Consider the following 25,219-nt stretch of genomic DNA (forward strand, 5'->3'; position numbering starts at 1 on the left):
TTTAAAAACTATTGGAAGCAGTTCTTTAAATGGAATGATGTACTGTAGCCATCATGAGAGTAGGCTGAGGACATGAAGCTTTAGCAGTTGTACCTATCTCTTCGCTTTCTGTATGGAAATGGACAAAAAAACCTGCCTGTTCTATCCCTGGTCTCTGCTATGATTTTATTTTCATTTTTCAGCTCATAGGCAGTTAGCAAAGATAAATATTCATCTTTTTTGAGTTACCTATGACAACCTATAACTTAATGGTTCTTGTTTAAAATTTGCCTTAAACAATCTGTAGCTAGAAGATTGTTCATAAATAGCAAGGTAAAAATGATGATGATGATAATGTGTAATTAAATGTAAAAAGTTTAACTTGAAAACTGCTAAGGAAGTAGACTTTAAGTGCTCTTACCATGAAAATAGTATGTGAAGAGTAATACATATGTTAATTAGCTTAATTTAGCCATTCTACAATGTATACTTATTATAAAACATCATATTGTATACCATAAATATGTACCATTTTTATTTGTCACTTTAAGAAACCTTAGCGTTATTGGTACATTTCAACACCTTTTAGATTTGGAAGTATATTTGAAAATATGTAGCCTATTGGAAATGTATCCCTGAGTCCTGTCCAGGCAAGCATGAACAAGGAGCCATTAAGAAATGATGATCCTGTGATGACTTTGCCTAATTATGGATAAGCAGTTACCTCGAAGAAATGTTTACACAAACACAATGCATGGATATTTGACAGCAAATTTAGGCCAAGAAACCTGTCTCTTGATATTGAGGAAAATCTTATATCCAGTTATTATGTTTTAAAAATGTAAAGTAGAACTGAAATCCACTGCTTAAGTTCAGCAGAATTGACTTCATTGGCAGAATGGTGATGTATTGGGCCAAAATCCAGCAAAAATGCATGTGTATATAGCAGTAGCCATTTAATAAATATTTGAGTGAGGGAAAAGGTAGTGTGCTGATGGTAAGCCAGAGGACAAAATGGATTCAAGGAATTTTTCTTCAAGTCTATAAATTAAACATCTCATGAGGTCTTTAAATATATATGGAATGGAGTAACTTGGTTGGGTGTAATGGTTCATGCCTGTGATCCCAGCACTTTGGGAGGCTAAGGTGGGAAGATTGCTTAAGCCCAGGGATTTGAGACAAGCCTGGCAACACAGGGAGACCTGGTCTCCGAAAGAGTGAAAAATAAGTTAGCCGGACATTGTGGTACATGCCTGTGGTCCCAGCTACTTGGGAGGCTACGATGGGAGGATCACTTGGGCCCAGGAAGTCAAGGTTGCAGTGAACTGTGATCGTGCCATAGGCACTGCACCCTGGGTGACGGAGTGAGACCCTGTCTCCAAAAAAAAAAAAAAAAAAAAAAAACAAACCACCTAGAATGCAATAATTTATATAGATATACACACACACTATTTTTGTAAATTAAAAATATTATGAACTTTAAGTGGAACTCTAAATTCAGGCTAGTGTAATTATTTGGATCACTTTAGGAAAATAATACCTGTTCTTCCCCCCCATTGTTTTACACATATAAAGCTATCCTACATGTGCTCTATCAAAATAGTTAAATTTCAATGTATAAATATCAGTATTTTAACTTTTAACAAGTATTTATGATATAGTTGCTTGACTTATTCTTTATGGAACAGTACAGCAAAGTGTATGTTATATACAAGTATACTTAGACCTATTCTATAAAACCTGGGAAATTATTGTCCTAAAGTATTGTGACATGCTTTCCCTTCTTGGGATCTCTTTTAACACCTTTTTCAAATAGCCCAGTAATAATTTTTGAATAGCTATTACCTCTTGATTATTTCTCCTTCCCTACAACAATGGGGAAATCCTGATTTTTTTTTTTTAAAGGGTAGAAAATATTTGGCAACAGGAGATCCTCAGAACTATTACCTGGGGGTTATATTAACATTTTTGTATAATAGATCACTGTGGAAAACACCTGTTGAGGTACCAGTAAATGTTTATAAGAAAGAGAACCTGTTATTCTTTAATGGTGGCTTCTTTACGTAATTGATTTTATTTTATTTTTCCTTTCATTTTTATTTTATAAGTGATACTAATTTTATTTAAGTAAAAAGTAAAATTCTGCACACTGATTTATAGTAGGATTAGTCTGCACTGTTTGATTCTTGACCTTTAAATTTTATCACAATAGTCATTCTTCTGTTAATTGGGTGCATAACTGTGATGTTTAATAATTACAGACCTTCCCTGGCTATTCACTTTTAATGTGAAGTTTTATCCTCCTGATCCTTCTCAACTGACCGAAGATATCACCAGGTACTTTATATTTGCGTTTTAGAATGAGCCTTTCCTTACAGCTCTCATTTGTTTCTGTACTCTGGGAGCATAGTGGTGATTTCAGGATTGAAAACCAAAGCAGTTTTCTTAAGTTTTAGAAGTTTCCTTGAAAATGGGTACATCCAAATAGTTTGAAATGTTGCCAGTCTCAAAAATTTTATTCACTTTCTTTAATTTTTTTTTATTATATTCTAGTGATGAAAATTTTAAACATGATAAGTGCTGACAACTTTGTTTTCTATGTTATACTATTAAAAGTCACTAATATTTAATATTTGAGATTTTAATACTAAGGTCATTTTTGTTGTATATAACTCGTTTGTCTATGTACTAGTCTGATGCTACACAGATGATGTGGGGTTAGAAAAATGAAATTATTTTAAAAGGCCAATTGAACTGGTAATTTTTTTCTTTCTTCTCCCTCCAGAACCAAACAAGATAGGATTTCTTATGTAGAGTCAAGAGCTAGTTCACTTCCATCTGCTCCAAGACTGTGTGAGCTATAAGAACACACACTTAAATTGCAAAGAAAGGATTCTGTTTAGGAGCAAGAGAATATTTATTGATTCTGAGTACTTGAATGGCAACCAAAAAACATTATTGTGAATCAAAAAGTACCTTGAAGTCTTAGCCTGATTAGACTGGGTACCAGGGATAGCATTTCTCAGCTTTGGTAAGAGGCAGTATAAAGGGTGCTTTTTTTTTTAAAGGATAATTTTTATATACCATATTTTAAAAAGGTTATTTAAATGGCCAAGTACAGCTGTGTGCAGTGTATGATGTTTAGAAAACTAGAGGGGCTTAGCAAAAGAGTCTGCTTGTCTTCAGTTCCTGTATCTTTGATGCTTTCTGCTAGACCGGTTTTGTTGTCAGATATCAAATTGTAGAGGTGCTTAAGAGTGCATAATATTCACGTGAAATAGGAAGGATGGAGATTTCTTTCCAATATTGGTACATAGCAGTACATAGCCGCCTTTTGTTTCAACTACTTATTGCTGACTAGGAATGTACTAATTAAGCTCTGAATGAATTAGATTCACCTAGTAAATAATAAATAGTAGCTTTTGTAACTGCACAGTGAGCTACTTAGAGCATAAAACCTGACCAGATGGCTTGTGTAGGATGTAGAGCTTCACGGCAGGAGTGCCTCTGAACAATGCATGTAATTGGGGCTTTGTGACTTAACACACTCTGTATATACACTCCTCCTTGCAGTAATTTGTTTGGGGAAAGATAATCCTTTGGTGGTTGCAAGTTTGTAGCATCAGTAAGTACTTTGGTTTTCCATATAAATGGATCTTGAACAGTCTCCCTCTCTGTAGTGGGAAGAACAATATAGTTGGCTCAACTAACTAGAGGTCTCAGTGGTGCAGCCTGAGACCAGCCACCTGCCTGTGCTTGTGGCCTGGCAGCCTAAATGTCGTGATTGAAATCTTCACCATGACTTGAGTGACTGTTTAGAAGGTGGGGTAGGCTTTTGAGAAGGGCAAGAATATTATTTAGAATACTGTTTGAAGAATCCTTCGTAGTGCTGTGTGAAGATGCAGTTTGGTAATTCAGGAAGCTCTTGCCGTTTTTTGTTAGAAGTTTCTAGGGTTTCAACTTAGGCTTTGAAAACAGAGGAAAGGACTAATGTGAAAAGCAGAGACAATAATATGAAAGGAAACAACAAGATGGAATCTTTGTGTTCAGGTTCTAAAACTGCCATAAAATGTGGAGAACTATCACTATTGTTGGTTAGAGAATTTAAAGATAACCTGGACCATTGGTTTAAAATTTAGTTTTCTGAAGTATGTACAGTTATGCTCTTGTTGTTCTATCGGTCGAGGAAACATATAATCCTCCTTGAAAAGAGAATTTCTGCAAGACATAAAATACTCAACATATTGTAGTGATAGTGAAAAGACTTTGAATCTCTCAATTGCCGAGAATTTGTCACGTGGCAAGCACTCTACTCACAGTGGGACTATGGTGATGATAAGAGTCTCTGCTCGCTCTGCCTGATGATGTATTTGGAGGTAATCTAGGTGTAACTGAACTGAACTGGCCCCATGTGCTGGATTGTGCTTTCTGACCCAGTAACAACAAGGCCTGGACCAGAGGCCAGCACCCCCCATTTGATCATGTAGGGTAGAGAGCAGGGAGAGGATTGGGCCCTAAAACCCAGGCCAGGCCAGTGTCCAGGGGACTAAGATGCCCAGCTGCCAGCAGGAATGCCAGTCTCTAAAAGGTCTTAGAGATTGAGGACTCTGCTATTGATATAGGAGGGTCCATGGTGACCATACAAGTGGTGAAATTTGAGAGTAGAAATTACATTTTAAAATGTTACCAAGAGGAATTGATAGTGGGGTTGAAAAGGGGGAAAAAACCCACAGACTATATATCACGTGTTTCTGCATTTTATTTCATGGAAATGGAAATTCTTTTAGAACTATATAGTGTGCCACATGGATCATTGAATGAGAAACATTATTATAGCCACTAAATAGTATAGCTTCTAGTTATTGATTTCTAGGCATCTGGCAGATATTTTATTTATATTATCTGATGTTCACGTTCATCTTGAAAGGGAGTTAGTTCTTAGTGTCTTACAGGTGGAAAATTACCCATAGGCAAGTAAGTTAACTTGCTAAGGTCATATAGAGTCAGGTCTTTCTGGCTTCAAAGCCCAGCCTTTTTCTACTAAACTGAGCTAGTTAACGGCTTTAGATAGGGTAAGTGGACAAGTAAGGGCTTCAAAGTAGAGATTTATCAATAATTGTTGTTAAAGGTTTTTCCAGAGAAGAAGAAATTAGTATAAACAGAGTCAAGATGATAAAGGGTGGGTAACCTTAGCTTTTCTTACAAATGATTGACTAGTTTTTTTTTAACCCATTAATCTTTACATCTTTTGAGTGCTAATTTTTATCACAGTTTTAAATCCAAGGAGACAGTTTAAGTGATTGAAATTTTTACTTCAGTCACAAAACTCTTAATAGTAATTGTAGACTGACTTTTACCGGAACAGCAGTTCAGAATTTTTATTCCATTGTGTGTGTGTGTGTGTGTGTGTGTGTGTGTGTGTGTGTGTGTGACTGACTTTTCTTTAAAAAAAAAAATGCAGCATTTGATTCTAAATATTTTCATTTACACACACACACACACACACACACACACACACACACACACACATTAGCCTTCTGGACCCAGTTTCTATAAATATTAAGCCCAAGGAACAAGTTGAGGCTTTTTTTTTTTTTTTTTTTTTTTTTTTTTTTTTTTTTTTTGAGACGGAATTTCGCTCTTGTCACCCAGGCTGGAGTGCAATGGCGCGATCTCGGCTCACCGCAACCTCCGCCTCCTGGGTTCAGGCAATTCTCCTGACTCAACCTCCTGAGTAGCTGGGATTACAGGCACACACTACCATGCCCAGCTAATTTTTTGTATTTTTAGTAGAGACGGGGTTTCACCATGTTGACCAGGATGGTCTCGATCTCTTGACCTTGTGATCCACCCTCCTCGGCCTCCTAAAGTGCTGGGATTACAGGCTTGAGCCACCGCGTCCCGCCAAGTTGAGGCTTTTTATTAGAGAAGAAGATTTTTGCTGTGGATGTGAAGAACACTTATATTGTATATTTGTTTTCAAAAGGGTATTAGGTTTTAAGGACTAAGAGTGTTCCAGTCTCACCTAATGGTTCTCCTCTGACCCCTTTCTCCCTCTGCTCCTCACAGATACTTCTTGTGCCTTCAACTCCGGCAGGACATTGCCTCTGGCCGCCTGCCCTGCTCTTTTGTGACTCATGCTCTTCTGGGATCCTACACACTGCAGGCTGAACTTGGCGACTATGACCCAGAAGAACATGGCAGCATCGACCTCAGTGAATTCCAGTTTGCCCCAACTCAGACTAAGGAGCTGGAAGAGAAGGTGGCAGAGTTGCACAAAACCCACAGGTCTGTTGCTTTGCTGACTGGAGAGGGAATGGCCATGGTAGATTTAAATAGCTTTTCTTGTAGCGCTTACTAGACATTGAGCACAATTTACAGGATTTTCCAGTTTTTCCTTTTGGAGCTTCACCAAGCACTAGTCAAGACAACGTGCAGCCCTTGAGGTATCCTTTCATTATTTTTATGACTGTCGTATGAGAAACTATGCTCATGAGACTATATGTTTTCATTTATTGGAAAAAATGTACTTTTCCCAGTGACACCTTCTTCACCCTATCCTATTCCTTAACATATACACATTGGAAACAAACATGCCCACATACTTATTTGACATTTACTTTATATTTCTTCTGCCTTTTAATTGTTCTGATGACTCTGCGTGGTAAGAAAGCTAGGGAGATATTGAGGCACTGGGATTTGAATTACAGTGTAGGTAGTGATGGACATAGGACTGGTAACTGAAATGTACAGGCAGTGCCACTGGAAGATGATCTATTGGTTTAGCTAAGATTACGTACATTACGTTAATACCGTATCACACTTGGAGAACATTTATGTCTGTGTGAAAAGAAAATTGACTTTTTACACAAGTTTTTAGAACTCTAGCTGCAAAATTATGATTTGTTCTATATTGCAAAATTATAGTTCTATAAAATATTTACTAAAGTGATCTGAAAGGAATTATCAAAAATTAGAAGGTTTTTAAACAGGCAATATTCATTGACTTTGAAAGAAATGCAGTATTTGACTCTAAATGTTTTCTTATTAATTTATTTAAATTCTATTTAATAGACATTTGTTGTATAATTCTAATAGGAAATATGAGATACTGAAATGCCATGGGGAATGTGAAAATTAATGGGACATGGTCTTGCTCTTTAAGAGCTTAAATTTTATTTAGTTGGGCATATAAATAGGAATAAAAATTACTTTATTTTATTGTATTTTATTTATTGTTTTATTGAGATGAAGTCTTGCTCTGTGGGCAGGCTGGAGTGCAGTGGTGCGATCTCGGCTCACTGCAACTTCCACCTTTACGCGATTCTCCTGCCTCAGCCTCCTGAGTAGCTTGGATTACAGTTGTCCGCTACCATGCCCAGCTAAGTTTTATATTTTTAGTAGAGACAGGATTTTCACCATGTTGGCTAGGCTGGTCTTGAACTCCTGACCTCAACTGATCTGCCCGCCTTGGCCTCCCAAAGTACTGGGATTACAGGCATTAGCCACCGCGCCCAGCCGGAAATAATTTTAGTATAGCCGGAATGTGATTTGTGTTACCTATCATAGGTGTAAAATCAAATACAAGTAATTTTGATCTTTATTATGATGAACTCTAGTGAAATAAAATGAAGGAGTAAAAATGTGTTTATCACAGAAAGATGAGATCGCTTTTTTAAAATTCTCTGGTACTTATGTTGTACCCTATTGCTGGGACTTTTTCCCTCAATGGAAATAATCAAAAGCAACTTTTTAAGATAGAAGGGGTAAGAATGGAGGTTTAGATGATAGGATCTTAAGAGAGAAATGTTAAAGGTTAAGAGTTGTTTTCTTACCTTTTCCTACTTTTCTGCCAACTTGGCTGGGTTACTTCCTCTCCTCCAGACTCTCTGAGCACAGACACTCCTCTCATTTGACTACGTTTGCTCTGCACCCATTAAGAAGATAATACTGTTTCTTTTGATTCTCAGGGGTTTATCTCCAGCACAAGCTGATTCCCAGTTCTTAGAAAATGCAAAGAGGCTTTCCATGTATGGTGTTGACCTACATCACGCCAAGGTACTGTAAATTTAACGGGAAGTAGCATCACACTAGTCTGTTGACTGAAGTTTTGAGAGGGCTCCGGTTTCGGGATAGCCCAGCTAATTTTGGGGAAAAGGGATTTGCCTTCACTTGAGGATCTCTGGAATGTTTCCCTGGTGACTAATTATGGGATTTATAGTTGTGGGAGAGACCATGTATTTTCCCTCTACTGCTTCCTTTCCCAGGCTTTTAGATGAATGCCGTTTCATAGGCACTTACTGTGACTCACCGTGTCATCCCATTTTACCCCTTTTCCTGGATTATTCTGCATCTTGGCTTCTGCTAGGCCAAGTGCTGTGTCTGTCCCAGTTCCCTCTCCCACCTCTGACTTGGGAGAGGAGAGCAGACCTTAGCAACCATAAAAGGTCAAAAGCAGCGTTGATAGGACCACTTTCCAAAAAGCTTCTGTGTGGTGAATGAAGGAGCCCTAGATCTGGTCTTGTCCCTGTAGGTGTGTTTTGTACTTTGTGAAAGATAAGGTAGGCGGGCCCAGGCTCTGGATAATAAAGCACTTTCAGTCTAATTTGAAACCTAGTAAAAGAATAAGACAATGGAGACGTGGGAAGCCAATCAGAATCCTTAATACCATAATCCTGAAAGATAAAAATCTCGAAAATATAATGCTTGAAAGAATAATTCTAAGTTATTTAAAAGACATTTATTTACGTTTTTAAAGGGGGATTTGAGAAACATAAAACACAACAGAACTTCATAGGCCACTTTTTGTTTTTTTGAGGTGGATTTTCACTCTCTTTTTTCCTAGGCTGGAGTACAATGGCGCGGTCTTGGCTCACTGCAACCTCCGCCTCCTGGATACAAGTGATTCTCCTGTCTCAGCCTTCTGAGTAGCTGGGTTTACAGGCATGCGCCACCATGCCCAGCTAATTTTTTTATATTTTTAGTAGAAACAGGGTTTCACCATGTTGACCAGGCTGATCTCGAACTCCTGACCTCAGGTGATCTGCCTGCTCCCAAAGTGCTAAGATTACAGGTGTGAGCCACTGTACCTGGCCTGTAGGCCACTTTATGACAAAATAGGCAGTAGTAACATGCATACTTTTGCAAGCATAAATGCTCCAGTATACTGACAATAGTCATAGGCTATGAGTTATGAGTAGACGAATCCTGTTCATACAAAAATAGGTCCAAAAGTGAAATGCGTAAGCATGCATCACTATAGTTGGTCGCCAGTAACAGTATCAGTTACTACATGGTTCTAGTTTAGATGATTATATGGTGGGGCGAGTCAAGAAGGAGAGTGACAGGCAAGGTGAAAGATGGATTTGTTTTTAAAAAATATATCGAGAATCATCATGTCCTATGGCTGCCTGCTTTTAAAAGACCCTGCCAATCTCTAGATGTTGTTTAGAAGCCCAAATTATATGATTTGAGACATCTCTAGGAAAGCTCCCCACACAAAGATGTCTTTCCTCCCTAGGCCTCTGATGAATAATTCTTGCATTTGTGTTATTAATCATACTTTATATTTACATAACATTCTTTGTTTCCTCAGTGGCTTCCTTTAAATACTTTTCTGTATTACAAAACTAATACATGTTCATCATAGAAAATAGAGAAAAACAGAAGAAAATAAAAACCACTTAAATCTTTATGCAGAAATAAGCACTCTTAATACATTTTTTCTTTCTTTCTTTCTTTCTTTCTTTCTTTTTTTTTTTAGATCGCTGGGCAATTGAATTCACATGCCTTCTAAAAATGGGGTCATACTATGAGCACCATTTCTGTCGGTTTTTTTTTTAAACTTGCTACTATAAGATTTTTCTATGTCAATAAGTAGTCTCTGGCACCATCATTTTTAACTACTAGATGCTGTATGCCTGTAATTTTAAAAAGTACTGTCATACCATCTCATTTTTTTTTACCAGTATACCATCGTATTTAAAATTGGAATGTTTTTTATTTTACAGCTACATAAAACAGTGCAGAGAATGACTTGTTTAAACCTGTGTGTTGTTAAATGGTCTATTTGCCTGATACCTTCTGGGAAATGCTAGTGGGAGGTGAAACAGATTGTCTTGACAGTCAAGTGCTTTTCTGATCATTTTCTATATAATGGGACAGGCTAGGTTAACCAAGAAGCAGAAATAGGGAGGGAAGAAAAAATAAGTTTGGGACCAAAAAAGCCTCCCAAACCTCTCTTCCTCTAGACCCTGCCATTCTTGCCACATGGAAATCTTGTATCTCTGCTTTGTTGATCATTAGTTAGAAACCAATTCTTAAATGACAGTGCTGTAAGGTTTCAGGATCCTTGTTTTTGATATTGAATCTTAGAAAAGTAAGAAATTGTGGACTCTGTTTGAAGTATAATATTCTTTCTCGCTATGTAGTTAGGAGCAGAACGCTAAAAAATTTCAAGGGAACCTTCATTCTGTTTATCATCTGATAGACTCCACAGAATATATTTGATAAGCAAGATATTTGTGGCTTATTGAAAAGAATGTATGTGGCAGTTTAAAAGAACTTTTCATATTTCATGTTTCAAGTTTTATGTCTTTTTATTTTTCATTTTTTTTTAATTAGAAGAGTTTATAAGGCATATTTGTATTAGGATGAGTTGGAAAATGTTGAATAAAAGGAATCTTGACAAAGGTTCAGAGAAACCATAACAGAATTGGCACTGGTGGTGACCCCAGGCTAGTATCTGCAACTATTCTAATCTCTCTAGGTCTGTCTGAAGGAGGGAGAGCAGAGTAGTTTCCAAAACCCCCAAGCAGAGATTGTGGGGAGAGTACTGTCTTGCTGGGAGCCATTGTCAGAGGGACAGAGTCAGCCTGATGTGGCAACGTAGGGAGGGAATCTGGGTATTAAACACCCTGACCTCCCTTTCCTTCCTTTCCTGATCTTTTGCAAGAACTCCCTTAATACTGAACTCATTTGAACGCCCACTGTCATGGGATCCTGTTGAAATCCATATGGGGCAGTGAGCAATGCAGAGAAGGTGCTCCTTTTCATTAGTTTATTTTTCTGATTTTGCTACCATGTGGCATAACTTATTTATGATGGATTGAGTCCTGCCTTTTCCTCTTTTCACTTGCTACCCTTTATCTGTAGTTTCTGTTCACACAAATAGTGGTAATTCTAAAATAATTGTGTAGAACAACGAAAATCAACTTGAATCTGAGTTGTGTTTATTTTCAAGTCAGATAAAATAGCTTCCTTGTCCTATCTAAAGATTGTTTCAGACTAGAGATGGCTCATTCGGTGTTTCAAACGCGGGTTGCCTCCCTACTTGTGGTGAGAACATGCCGTCTCGGGCAATCTTCTGCCTTGCTCACTGTGGCCATGGGAAGTGATGGTTTTGGCAAACATACCATGGGGTCTGGTGCCAAGTTGCTTGGGCACCTGTGCCTGATTCACCCCAGCTTTTTAGTCTATTCCTAGAGAGAATTGTGGCTGCCAAGATAAGGGTGGGTAAAGCAATCGATTGGATTTTTTAAAATGGCTTACGTTGGTCTAACGTAATTTTATTTGTGTGTATGAATTATTCAAGTGTCACAGCAGAAAGAACTAGCATCAATTAGCTAATACTACACTTATAAAAAACTGGCTTAAATGGTATTAAAGCATTCTTAGTGATAAGACAGACAAAATGTTATCCTTTTACTAAATTGGGAGTTAGACTAAATATGGGGTTTGTTTCAGCATTTTTTGCGAGAATTTGTTTCGTATTGTTTGTGATTTCTGAAAATGTGAATATCTTTGAGCAATAGTCTTCAATTTTACATATGTTGAATGAGAGCCATTTCTCCTCTTCGAGACAAACAGTAATTTGTATGTTTTGAATATGTGCCTCTTATATCTTCACTAATTAAAATGCGAGGAGACAAGTTTTCACTTTTGTCTGTAAATTTGTTTGGTATTTAAAACATCGTTTAGGTGTGTGATTATTCTAGATTGTCATTGATTCCAAAGTAAAGCTCTGGGGAAAGAAAACTATTAATAACTTCAAGAATAGTCTGCCATCCTTTGAAACATGCCAGCCAAAGGAATGCCTAATGAGAACTGGATGTCAGCATTCTAAGTTAATGAAAAACTGCTTGAAAGAATTCAGAGATTTCAGCACTATCAGCCTTTCAGAGAAATTATCTGCAAGAGATTGGTGTTTTGCAAAATAGTGGCATAATTTTTTTTTTTTTGAGATGGAATCTTGCTCTGTCGCCTAACTGGAGTGCCGTGGCTCGATCTCAGCTCATTGCAACCTCTGCCTCCCAGGTTCAAGTGATTCTCCTGCCTCAGCCTCCCAAGTAGCTGGGCCTATAGGCACATACCGCCACACTGGCTAATTTTTTGTATTTTTTAGTAGAGACGGGATTTCACCATGTTAGCCAGGATGGTCCTGATCTCTTGACCCCATGATCTGCCCACCTTGGCCTCCCAAAGTGCTGGGATTACAGGTGTGTGCCACCATGCCCAGCCAATACTGGCATAATTTTAAGAGCTACTAACTAGGGTAATCCATCCTTGGTAAATGTATTTAAAGGAAAATAGTTGAACACACCTTGGGGTAGGCCAATAGACTTTCCCTGAGGGCTGGCCTAGCCTACAGGAGAAGCTCATTTTATTTACTGTATCTTCAGAATCTCCAGTTCTGTTTCCTTTCTTCCCTGTTAGCTCCTGCAGTAGAACGGGAGAACAGGAGCATTACACCTTTTGAAGAACACTGTGTCCTATAGTCAGGTTGCCATAACTCTTTGGCAAATCACACCTGATCCCTGAAGATGAATACATTTCACATGTATGTGTGTGCACTGTTGTTTCACTAAAATTTAAATACAAACCTGTTAAGCTGACATTCCTGATCATGATTTGAGGAAGCTAATTAGCTTCTTGATTTGTATAACTTTCACAGCTCTAACCATGGTTAATTGGGTTATGCTTGGTAGGACTCAGAAGGTGTGGACATCAAGCTGGGCGTGTGTGCTAATGGACTTCTCATTTACAAAGACAGACTGCGAATCAATCGTTTTGCTTGGCCGAAAATCTTAAAAATTTCCTATAAGCGCAGTAACTTCTACATTAAAGTCAGACCAGCAGAGGTAAGCAATCACATTTCTAATCAGTAGTTGTTAGCATGCCTCTTTACGACCATGAGTTAAAAAATTATTTTCTGTTAATCTAAAATTTAAGAAAATAAACTTATTTTATCTTCCATTATAAAAGGTCAGGGTTTTTAATGATAAAGTTGCAGTTTATGTATGTCTGGTCTGTTTTTCAAAAAAACAAGCAACCATCATACTTTTTACAAAAAAGAAAAAGTAATAAGTTAGGGCTCATTTTTTCTTGTTGAATCAATTGAGTTGTGATCATTAGGAAAGCAATAAAATGAGTTTTAGTGAACATTGAAGGATAGTTGGTTTATGTGAGTAGTTGTTACTTGCTTTTCATAGAAAATCATATTGCAGTCTGTGAAATTCATCTTTATATGATTATGTTAGAAATACAATATTTACCTTTTTAAAAAAGAGTAGTTACTTTTAACAGAAACATCTGAATTCATGCTTTTCAGTAGCTTCTAGTCAGTTCTTAATGAAATACACTGATTTGTTTTATGGATTTATTCCAGCTGGAACAGTTTGAGAGTACCATTGGATTCAAACTACCAAACCACCGGGCAGCAAAAAGGCTATGGAAAGTGTGTGTGGAGCATCATACTTTCTACAGGTAATTTTAGGAAAACAGCTCAGAAACCGGGCATGATGCCACACGCCTGTTATTCCACCAATTCAGGAGGCTGCGGTGGGAGGATTGCTCGGGCCCAGGAGTTTGAGACCAGCCTGGGGAATATAGTGAGACTCCATCTCTCTTTTTTCCTAAGAAAGAAAGAAAACAGCTTGGTATTGCTTTTAGTAACCTCTGTGAATTAGGAGGTGGTAGTGGTGGGGAATGTGGCAGATGCATCAGCCCCTGCCACTGGACTCTCTTCTCCCCACTTGCCTCATCTCCTTTGTCTGCAGTCCCCCCATGTCAATTTTGGCCCGTGCATTGTCATCATTCAGAACTGAGCCGCCCCTGCAGCTGTCCAGAGCTCCACTTTCTGACTCTAACCACCTTTCCTTCCACCACAACCACACTGCCTTGTGCCTGCCACCATTCTTCTTTCCACTCTCCCTCCTCTTAGGTTTCACTTTGATGTTCTCATCAGCTGCCTCCCACTTCTTTCCCAAACTAGCCTGAAGCCTGTGGTCTGACTGCTTTGTCAGGAGTGTTCTGACCCCCTCAAACCACACTCCGCTTTGCACGTTTACCTTCTCTGTCTGCTAGTCCTGGATTAGTCCTGTGTCCTGACCTCACCACTTCTGGACCCGTGCTGTCAAGTGCTACCTTAAATAGTACAACTGTTGTGACACATGCAGTTACTCTTTATAACAAAAAACAGCACAACTCTGTGGATTAGTGCCATTAACAGAGAAATAATTTCCAGCATGAGCTGGATCCTCAGTGCTGCTAGGCAAGCAGCTTGTCCTTTTACTTCCTTTGCCATTCCAAATGCTCATCATCTTTGTGAGTCCCTAGGCACCCCTGCTTCCTCTTCTGATGCCCTCCACTGTGCTGGTTACCGGAAGTAGAAGCTGTGCATCATGAGTGTTCTTGGTTTCATGCACCTTCCCTTCTTCCTCTTTTGCTCTTAATTAAGCATCACTCTTCTCTCCTCCCATTCATTCTTTCCCTCCTCTGCTGTCTCAAGGAGGAGATAATCATTCCTCTGCCTTGATCCCTCATTTCATGCCTCACAAAGTATCCTGCTTTGTAAATTATTTATCCTTTAGCTGGTACCTGTAGTTTCTTTGGCCAATAAATATGTCCACATCTTGCCCTTTTAAAAACAGCAACAACATATACATACATATATCATATATATATATATGATATATGTATATTTGGTTTATATATATATATGGTTATATAAGATTTTATGTATAAAATCTTTGATCATCTGACCATCTTTATATCTTGTTACTTTTTGTACTTTTCTTCAAGGACGTATTTTTTACATGTAGCTTGCTTATCTTTGTTTCTCCATTTCCTCAATTTCCTGTCATTGCAGTTTAGATGCTGTGTATCTAGACCCTTCGTCTTTAAGGTCTTTGCTTTGGACTTAGGGTCTAATACTGTTCTACCAAATAAGAGCTGTGTGACTGTGGTACATGACTCAACCTCTCTGTGCTTCATTTCCATCATCCATATGTGATAGTAATACTAGTATCTACCTCATAGGATTGGTTTGAAAATTAAATGAGATAACACACATGAAACAACTTAGAACTGTTTCTGGCATATCATCAGATTTGTCTTCATCATTATCATTGTTCTTAGTTTGGTACCCCAGTTTGCTGTTTTTAAAGTGAATTATCAGCTGGAATGAATGACTTTCTTGAAGTTAAATTGACCAAGACCTATTTTTCAAGACTACTGTAATATATTAATTTTCAAGGAGAAATATAACTCATAAAATATACTTGAATCCCTCCGCCTCAGTTACACTGATCATATAAATCTTTGAAAACTTTATAATTTTTCTTGGTAGCTATAACAAATTTCTCATCAAGACAACATGAGCCAGCTCATATAAAGGTAGTAGATGACATTTATGACGCAGGTCCAAACTGCGCAGACAGTAGCTTTCCCTATCACATAATGACAAAAAAAAAAAAAAAAAGCAACAATCTGTTTACAAATGACAAGTGGTAGCGTTCATTGAACATTTATTATAGTCATGCACAGAATTGACTGCTTTATATTGTGGTAGTCTGTTTCTCGCCCTAGGCAAGACATCTGATGCTTAGAGGTCAGTGCCTATGGAGGAGCACAGCAGCCAGGCATCTGAGCAGAGGTGGAAACTGGGTCCCCTGGTTCTGTGACCCATATTCCTTACCTCTGTGCTGTCTTCTTCTTGTATTCTTCTAGCAGGAGTTTCTGAGATGTATTAGCTGTGCAAAGCCTCAGGCCTCTCCATTTTTGCAAATATACCATGGACTCCAATTTAGAAGTAGACCAATTTGCTCCTGCAAACTTTTGATATAATGGTTAGCAAAAGCAGCTTAAAATTTTTAAACCTTGCATAATGTTGATTACAAAGTTATATAAAAGAATATATCTAACACAAAGAGTCAATCATACTTTGTCTACAGATTGCTTTGAATCAGATCAGTGGAATTTACTCTGTTTCAGTTTATTACAGAAGGTACAAATGATTTCTTTAGAAAATTACAGTGGCTTGCAGATTGAAGCCATTAACACATGAACAGATCTATTAATTGATAGCGAATTAGCTAGACTGATATTGGTGGAACAAGAAAGTAATAAAACTGATGTGGCTGGGCATGGTTGCTTATAGCTGTAATCGCAACACTGTGGGAAGCCGAGGTGGGTGGATCATGAGGTCAGGAGTTCAAGACCAGCCTGACCAACATGGCAAAACCCCATCTCTACTATAAAAAATAACAAAATTAGCCAGGCCTGGTGGTGCATGCATATAATCTTAGCTCCTCAGGAGGCTGAAGCAGGAGAATCACTTGAACCTGGAAGGCAGAGGTTGCACTGAGCCAAGATTGTGCAGCTGGACTCCAACCTGAGCTACAGAGCAAGACTCCGCCTCAAAATAAATAAATAAATAAAGCTGATACCCTTGCTTGGAGCATTTAATAAAGCCTATCACCATTCTGAATGTTGTACAGGGATTCTTTTTTTTTTTTTTTTTTTGAGGTGGAGTCTCTGTCACCCAGGCTGGAGTCAGTGGCAGGATCCTGGCTCACTGCAACCTCCGCCTCTTGGGTTCCAGCGATTCTCCTGCCTCAACCTCCTGTGTAGTTCAGATTACAGGCATGCACTACCACGTCTGGTTAATTTTTGTATTTTTAGTAGAGACAGGGTTTCACCATGTTGTTGGTCAAGCTGGTCTTGAACTCCTGACATCGTGATCCGCCCACCACGGCCTCCCAAAGTGCTGGGATATAGACATGAGCCACTTTGCCTAGCTGTACAGAGATTCTTTTAAGCTTAATAACAGATCTTATAGGGCAGGTGCTGTTATGGACACTTTACATTGGAGAAACTGAGAAGCAGTGGAGTTAAGAGACCTGCCCATGGTCATGTAGGTAGCAACTGGTGGAGATGGCATTCAAACCCCAATAATGTAGCTCCAAGTTTAAATGGAGCTACAGAAGTATACCCACTGTGCTGTACTGCCCAATTGTATTTGCAGTGGATATTCTTGTATTTTTCTTAGTGCTTTCGTTGTTCTTATGAGTGTGTGAACTAGAATTTCACATCGTGTTCTTCTAGCTTGACATGAAACTGCCACTTAAACTTGGCATTGTAAAAGCAGCGTAATCCCAAGAGGAAACACTGCAGAAACCTTTATACCGTTGGTAATTGATACGTGCATTTTTCTTAAATGTTCCTTTATTGTCTGTAGATAAACATTAATGTTATTTGATTTATAATGACAGGATTTTAAAAAACTAAAATGGTAATGTACTTCGTAAGCAGTAAAATAGGTAAAAATTCAATTCTTTTTGATCTAGGCCTTTAATACTCTGTGAAGGTTAGTTCTTTTTTGTAGTTTTTATATTTCCAAAAGTGACATGATAGATGTCTTGTAGTGGTTTTGATGTTATTCTTTCAGAGACAAGGTCTTAGAGGAAGTGTAAATTTTTATTTTTTTTATTTTACTTTAATTTCCGGGATGCAAATGCAGAACATGTAGGTTTATTACATGGGTGTGTGTGGGCCATGGTGGTTTGCTGCACCTATCAACCCATCATCTAGGTTTTAAGCCCCACATGCATTAGCTGTTTGTCCTAATATTCTCCCCTGCCTTGCCCTGTACACTGCAAGTGTAAATTTCTGCTGTTCAGCATTCTGATTTAAGAATATGCAGCTCTTTCTAAAGTACGATTTGAGACACTGGCCATTGTCAGATTGCACTTTCTCAGCAGCTGTACCTATGTCTCCTTTGAAAGCCATGGGGCTGAATGTGGTGGCTCACACCTGTAATCCCAGCACTTTGGGAGGCCGAGGTGGGCGGATCATGAGGTCAGGAGATCGAGACCATCCTGGCCAACATGGTGAAACTCCATCTCTACTAAAACACAAAAAATCAGCCGGGCATTGTGGTGCATGCCTGTAATCCCAGCTACTTGGGAGGCTGAGGCAGGGGAATTGCTTGAACCTGGGTGGTGGAGGTTGTAGAGAGCTGAGATTGTGCCACTACATTCCAGCTGTGCGACAGAGCAAGACTCCATTTCAAAAAAAAAAAAAAAGAAAAAAAGAAAAAAAGGAAAATCTATTGGCAGAAAATGGGCATTTTCAAGAAACACTGTTGCTGCCCTACACAAATAGATTGGAACCAAAAAAGACAGCATATGTTAGTTATTCTTTTACTAGCTTGATTATAACATGCTGTTTTCCTGGGTGAATGCTGTGGAGAATCCTGCATTGACAGAGGATTGCCTTTTGCTTTTGTCACATCTAACTTCACCTTGACTTGGATCTCCTCATTGCTTTATTGCAGAAGGTGATTTTTTAAAAAATTGTACAGAAGGTCTAGAAATACTTGAAATTATCAATAGAGTTTTTTTAAGAAATCACTCTTCCATGACAAACAATAAGAAACGTTTTGGTGGAATTCTTCATATTTTTGAACTGTCAACGAAAAAGTCTTATTATTTAATAAATTCTGTAAGAGCTCTAAGATTGTATTTCTGTTATTTGTCAACTTTTGGTCAAAGAGAGCAAAATAATTTTAGTTGAACTCCCAAAAAGATTGGCCAATTTACTAAAAACCTGCTTTTGCATAAGCCTGGAAGTGTTTGACATCAAGAAAGTTTGAGTTCATTCATTATGAACCCAGGGATTAAGCAGTAGAATTGTGCTGGCTGAAGGGATGTTAGCCATCTCTACAGATCCATTATGTGTGTGGTGCGTTCTTCATGGGAAAGAATCACTTGATGGAACAGATTCCTGAGTTAGATGTTTTCTCCCCAGGAGAAATAGGCATAAATATTAAGAATTGCTAATGGTAATGGATTGTTACTTGGCGCTTATAGCTAGAAGCAGAAATTCAGATGTGTTTATATAAATGATTTAAACTAATATAAATAACCTTTGGTATACTGAGAACAGCTGTTTCGTTGCTTAGGTTGAGAAGAACATTATTCATGAATATATGAATGTGGATTTACTCATCACCATCATAAAGCTGTGTGTGTAGGAGGGTTTATAAATAACGTGCTCTAGAAAGTTTAGTTTTTGAGTAATCATACTTAAAATGAAATATGAAAGTACATAGCTTTAAGGTTTTTTAAAATCTGTAAAGTCTAATTTTGTTTCCCCTTTCCTTCTTTTTTCTTTCTCCTATAGGCTTGTTTCTCCAGAGCAGCCACCAAAAGCTAAGTTCCTGACCTTGGGGTCCAAATTCCGCTATAGTGGCCGCACCCAAGCACAGACCCGCCAGGCCAGCACCCTCATAGATAGGCCAGCTCCACACTTTGAGCGCACTTCTAGCAAACGGGTCTCCAGGAGTCTAGATGGAGGTAAACACATTTATGATAATTTCATTCATCTTTCTCTAATCCAGCGAGGTCAGGAAATGTTAATCCAGTTAATACAGCCACCAGAAATACCCTTCAGAGACAGCCATGGTTTTTTTTCCCCAAGAAAATAAAATGCCGTTACTTATACCTACAGGAAAGTAATTTTGTTGTGTTTTGGAGTTGCTACTTTTTTTTTGATGTTGTCATACTTTTTTTGTAAAGCAGGTTGAATACCCCATATCTGAAAATCTGAAATGCTCCAAAATCAGAAAGTCTTTGAGCACTGACATATGCTCCAAGGAAATGCTTATTGGAGCATTTCAGATTTCATATGTTCAGATTTGGGGTGTTCAGCCGGTAACTATATATAATGCATATTTCAAAATATTAAAAAGCTAGAAATCTGCAACACTTCTGGTCCCAGACATTTCAGGTAAGGGATACCCAACCTGTATTGTCAGTGCACACAAATGTATTTAAGAGTTCTCATTCATGAGATGTTGGACACACATGCTTTACTGATTTCTCTTGATCATGTTGTGTTTTCTGTGGTTCAATTTCCTGAACCTGTTAATTGATGGCAAAATGTAATTCTAAGGGTTTTTGGTATGGTAGCATATGAACCTTAATTCAGATGAACCATAATTCAGAAGGTTATAGGAGGTCTGTATCTAATTGCTTGCCTCAGCAAATTTTCATGAATGAAACAACTTACTGAAACTTACCAAACTTTCCATCATATGAGAAGGATTTAGTAGCTTCAAAGGATTCATTTTAAATACAGCATTTTAACAAAAAGGAAATATAATGTGTTTATTTGTTGTTTAATCCAAGAGAAAATAGGTATAAATGTGATTTTTTTTTCTATCAGACTTTTAACTAGCTACATTTTATAGTTTTGCATAAACTAGATATGAAATGTTTTATATAAACTATACATGAAAAAAAATGTATGTATATAAAAACTACCTGATCCAAAATGGGTTAACAGTGGTTTTCTATAAAAGAGCTAAGGTTAAAGTTACATTAGAATGCCTTATGAAGGAATTTTCTTTCTTCGTAATAGAAAATGATTTGTGTAGATAATTTTCTACCCAAAGAAATAGTTTCCCAACATTTTTAGTTTGATTAAACTAAAATATATATATATAAAATACTAAATTTAAAAATTGTATTTTACTACTACTTATTAGCAGAACACTTTTTTCTTATCATATTGTTCTGAAATATAAACTCAAACAACTTATATTTTAAATAATTAGGGTAAAACAGACCAGATAATGCTAGCAGATAAAAAAGATTTCTTATTAGTGAAGGATTCATATGCATTGCCTTAATCTACTTTTCCTAGAAAATAAAACTTGGAAAACAAATGCAGGTGGTCACATAGAGAAATTTCCCAGGATTTGTTGGTGGGCATTTTGGTATATAGCTTTTAAATCCTGCAATATGCAAGGGGATCATGAACTGGGCTTTAAACAAATTTCCAAAATCATTTCAATGATTTAAATTCAGTTAATTATTAATGTACATTAGCTGCTAAAGTATCTTTTAGCTCTTCAACAACTGAGCACTTTTCCAAGTAAATCTGAAAAATGTGCCAACCCATGTAAATATTTCCCAAGCCTTGCCCCTTGCCACAGAGAATTCGTACAAGTGCTGAATAAATGCAGTCACTGTTGTTTACTGCCCTGAGAGAAATCATTGCTCTTTCTGGAACACTGTCTGTTTTCAGCATTTGTTTGAAACTGTGAGGCTCTATAACTCTTATATGGCAAAGTTTAGCATTTAAAAAGAGCAGTAAAACAGCATTTTCTTTGAGGTGTATAAACTGTCCTCAAGGAAGCCCACCATCTTGTATGGGCAGTTAGTGCAGAGGGTTATGGGAGGTCTGTATCTGAAAACAATGATTTGCACAAGGAAAAACAACAAACATGGCACAGTAATCCATTATTTTTCCCTTTGTGTTTTGGAGGCCGTAATTCATCAGACGGGCAAGTCATCAAAAGGATTATTGTGTCATTGTGAAAAATAGGAGGCTTTTGATGCCAATACATGACCAGACAGCCAGTGAAGTCTTTGATTAGGGCTTATGTTCTTTCTTTCCCCCCAGAGCAAAGCTAGGCTGTAACCTGGCACTGAGTTTTATTTTCTTCACCACCACTTATCAGCATACCTTTTGTTGTTGTAGTTGACATGTGTTGTATTTTCTTTTTTCTGTTTACTTTTTAAGTAAGGCTGGAATAATTTGGTATTTAAGCCTCACTTTAAAGTTTGGCAAATTAAAATAAATCCTCTTGAGATTACATAGCACGTGAAAATCAGGGTTCAATGTAAAGATCCAATGCCAAAATGAAAATCTATCTAGAACAGCTATTTTAGGACAGGGAGTTCCTCTGAGATTAGAAAATAGAACCTGAAGAAGGCAAATCAGTCATTTAAGAGAGTGAACAACCAAGAGGCATTTGGGAGTCGGGGAACCCGTGATTTTTCTGAAAGTGGAAAGTGTGATAAACAGGACACTCCTTAGATAGGGTCGTCAGGAAAGGAACGCCTGCCTGAGGAAGAACCAGGTCAGTTTGAGACTTGAAGGATGAGAAGGAGGAAGCCACAGAAAGGACAAGAGATATCTAATAATAAAACATTCCAGGTAGCGGAAGTTGCAACGATGAAGCTGTCAGGCAAGGGAGAGAAGGAACAGAAGGCGGGCGCAAGTGTGGTCAGAGCTTAGGAAGTGGAGGGAGAGGTAAGCCTGGGTCAGGTCATGCATGGCCTTGCAGGCCATGGTGAAGACTGTGGTTTTTATTTATTCCATGTGCTGTAGGAAATCATCGAAGGGTTTGTGCGCACACAAGAATGCAGTGTTATCTTTTTGAAAAATCATTTGATGCAAGAGAACAATTAGATTGAGCGAGGAAGCAGGCAAGCAGGCTAGGAATGGTCCAGGTGAAAGTGATGGTCGTCTTCCCTTTGGTGGTAGTAGGCCAATTAGCCATTTGATATCTGGGGTTCTGTGCCAGGGCCTACACGCTTCTCAGATGTTTAAGTGTTTAAGACCTGAATAAATATATTGGCTCTAAAATACAAAACACTGCATGCTGAAATTAATGTGTTTAAAAGTATGGAAAGTCAGCATTTTGTCAATTTTATTTAATAACTTTTAATTTGATAGTCATTCAAATTTTAATACCATTACATTTGAAGCCGTTTCATGGTCAGATTTTCTCATTTTGCAAAATTTCTGAGTATATATGTATGTATGTATATATAATAGGTATGTATGTAATAGGTGTGTAGTATGTATTATGTATAATAGGTATGTAGAGATCGTAATTGTAAGCAAAAGAATCATAGCCATTATAGCCATATACTTTCCAAGGGAATTCAAATATTGTTAGAAGTTTTTATTTTTAAATTAAAAAATATCCACTGGAAAATATACTTAATGTAAGATGCAAATTTATTCTAATGTTGGCTATGATTTGGTATGGGCTTGCAAAAAAATTATGAGTACTTAAGGGCTGGGAAAATCTGAAAAGTCGAGGTGTTAGAATTAGAAATGGAAAGAACTGGCCACATTGAGAAATCTATACAAGGACCTTGTTGGACATGCAGGTGTTGAGGTGGGGGAGGAAGAGTCCTAGATATCCAGGTTCCTAGCTCAAGTAAATGGGTATAAATATGAGAAGAGCATTTTGTGAAAGAGGCTAGGCCGGGAAAGAATTAAGTTTTGGACAGGGCAGGTGAAGGCTGTGGATTGAGACATATCTTGGGATACATGTATTCAAAGTCCTTGAGGCCTCTCAAGTTCATTATGGTAGTTCACACACAGTCCTGTTCACACACAACCCTGCCCTCCAAGAGCTTGCAGTCAAAAGGTGTTTGTGTTGACCAGGCTTCCCTTGGGGCATGGAACTAGAGGAAACCTCCTGGTGTCTGTAGAGTACTTTTTATGCAAGTGAAATGACCTCACTGTAGTTCTGTTGTTTGGGAAGGAGCTCCAGGTGGACAGAAGTCTTGCCACCTACTATTGGCTTTGCCTTGCTGATATTTGAGGTAGTCTTCACTTGCTCTGCAATGTGACAGCATTTTCAATACAGTATGCATTTCAAGAGGGCACATGCAGGCCAGGTTTGCTGGGATGAGGGAGGTGACTATGTATAGATTTACCATAGTTCATGTTGAGACACTGAGGAAGCAGGTTAAAAAATGAAAAAGTATTAAACATAGAATTTAAAATCTCTAAAATTTACCTTTACTGTCTTTTACTTACTATTTTATCTTTTGAATGTTACTCAAATTAAAGTTTCCTCTATGGAGCAATTCTTAAAACTTAATGGAGCAAATCATCTTAATAATTACATAATTATTTGTTGCAAATAGATAGATTCAGAAGTAAATCAGACAAGTTCAAAAGAGTTAAAATACCACTTACCTTGTAATTCTCTTTGCCCTAACTCTGGTGTTTAAGCTGGTCTTAGAGCTCCTCCTACTGGCCAGTTTCATGAGCTGACTCTATCCTTCCAGTACCTGTGATTTGAGACCCTGGTTAAAATTATGAATACTTTCAGAATTTGGTAGACGTTTAAAAATGAGTTTATTTTATATGGTGGGTATTTTCAGAGCTCAAGCAATGTCTATGTTCCTGCTCATTGTTTATATGCTGCCTGTTTATCTCTTTAAGGGGGAAATTTTCCATAAAGTTTACATTTCACATGTCCTAAAATAATCCTAAATTGTCACTGTTTACTAGCTCCGATCGGTGTTGTGGACCAAAGTCTTATGAAGGATTTTCCTGGCGCTGCTGGGGAGATTTCAGCTTATCGCCCTGGAGGTGTCAGCGCTGCAGTGGCACCAGATGGGGATGGCAGGAGGGAAGTGAGAAGCCCAACTAAAGCCCCACATTTGCAACTCATTGAAGGAAAGGTATGGTAAATTAGCCCAGTATGTGTTTTCAAACATTTACTTAAATACAGGCTATCTGTCCTATTTTCTGTTTTAGAAATCAAGTACTTAAAGTTAGTGTTTCTGTGTTCTCTGTTGGTGTTTTCTGTTTTCAGGTATGCATAGGGGTCTCTAACCTTTGATTGTTGTTGTTCAAAGCAGGATATTTCAATGTAAATTATTTTAATGCAAGTAAGTAATTGCCTTTTTGACTGTCCTCATCATCCCCTTATCTAATTGAATTCCTGAAGTAGAAAAGCTATGATGATTTGAAATTCAGTTTTGATTGGTTACAAGTAAATTTTAAAATGTAGCATCTTGATAATTTTAATTATTGACTTAAATTATTTGACATGACCAAAGATACTTATTATGAACACATGTATTTTTAATTAATAATCTATAACTAATGGAGAAATTCTTAAGATAGGGTAATGTTTTGCGAATAGAGAGTGAGAACGTGGTGTGTTGCTTTTGGCTTTATTTTATGCCTACATCATAGTGAAATGGAGAAGTAACCCATACTGTGTTCTCAAATGTGTCACTGTTATCTTTTGTTACCTTGGGCAGTAACATCATTTGAATATTGATTTAAGAAGCCTTTGAATTTTTTAGATCTCTTTCCTGTGTCTGAACAAAGCAACATTTTTACATGTAAC

The 25,219-nt window shown here is 37.7% G+C and overlaps 1 protein-coding gene across 29 annotated transcripts in view; it reads left to right on the forward strand.

Annotated features, from left to right (window-relative positions):
- Positions 1-25,219, forward strand: part of EPB41L2 (erythrocyte membrane protein band 4.1 like 2) — a 228,489-nt gene that overhangs the window by 156,934 nt on the left and 46,336 nt on the right. For all 29 annotated transcript variants that reach the window (XM_074397461.1, XM_074397454.1, XM_074397450.1 and 26 more), the window contains exons 6-12: positions 2,241-2,316; positions 6,049-6,267; positions 7,950-8,037; positions 12,966-13,118; positions 13,646-13,743; positions 19,444-19,616; positions 24,370-24,542. In XM_074397461.1, the coding sequence (XP_074253562.1) occupies positions 2,241-2,316; positions 6,049-6,267; positions 7,950-8,037; positions 12,966-13,118; positions 13,646-13,743; positions 19,444-19,616; positions 24,370-24,542 (980 nt within the window). The remainder of the gene's footprint in view (positions 1-2,240; positions 2,317-6,048; positions 6,268-7,949; positions 8,038-12,965; positions 13,119-13,645; positions 13,744-19,443; positions 19,617-24,369; positions 24,543-25,219) is intronic.

The sequence above is a fragment of the Saimiri boliviensis genome, chromosome 4 (genome assembly GCF_048565385.1).
Source record: "Saimiri boliviensis isolate mSaiBol1 chromosome 4, mSaiBol1.pri, whole genome shotgun sequence".
NCBI classification, from domain to species: Eukaryota; Metazoa; Chordata; class Mammalia; order Primates; family Cebidae; genus Saimiri; species Saimiri boliviensis.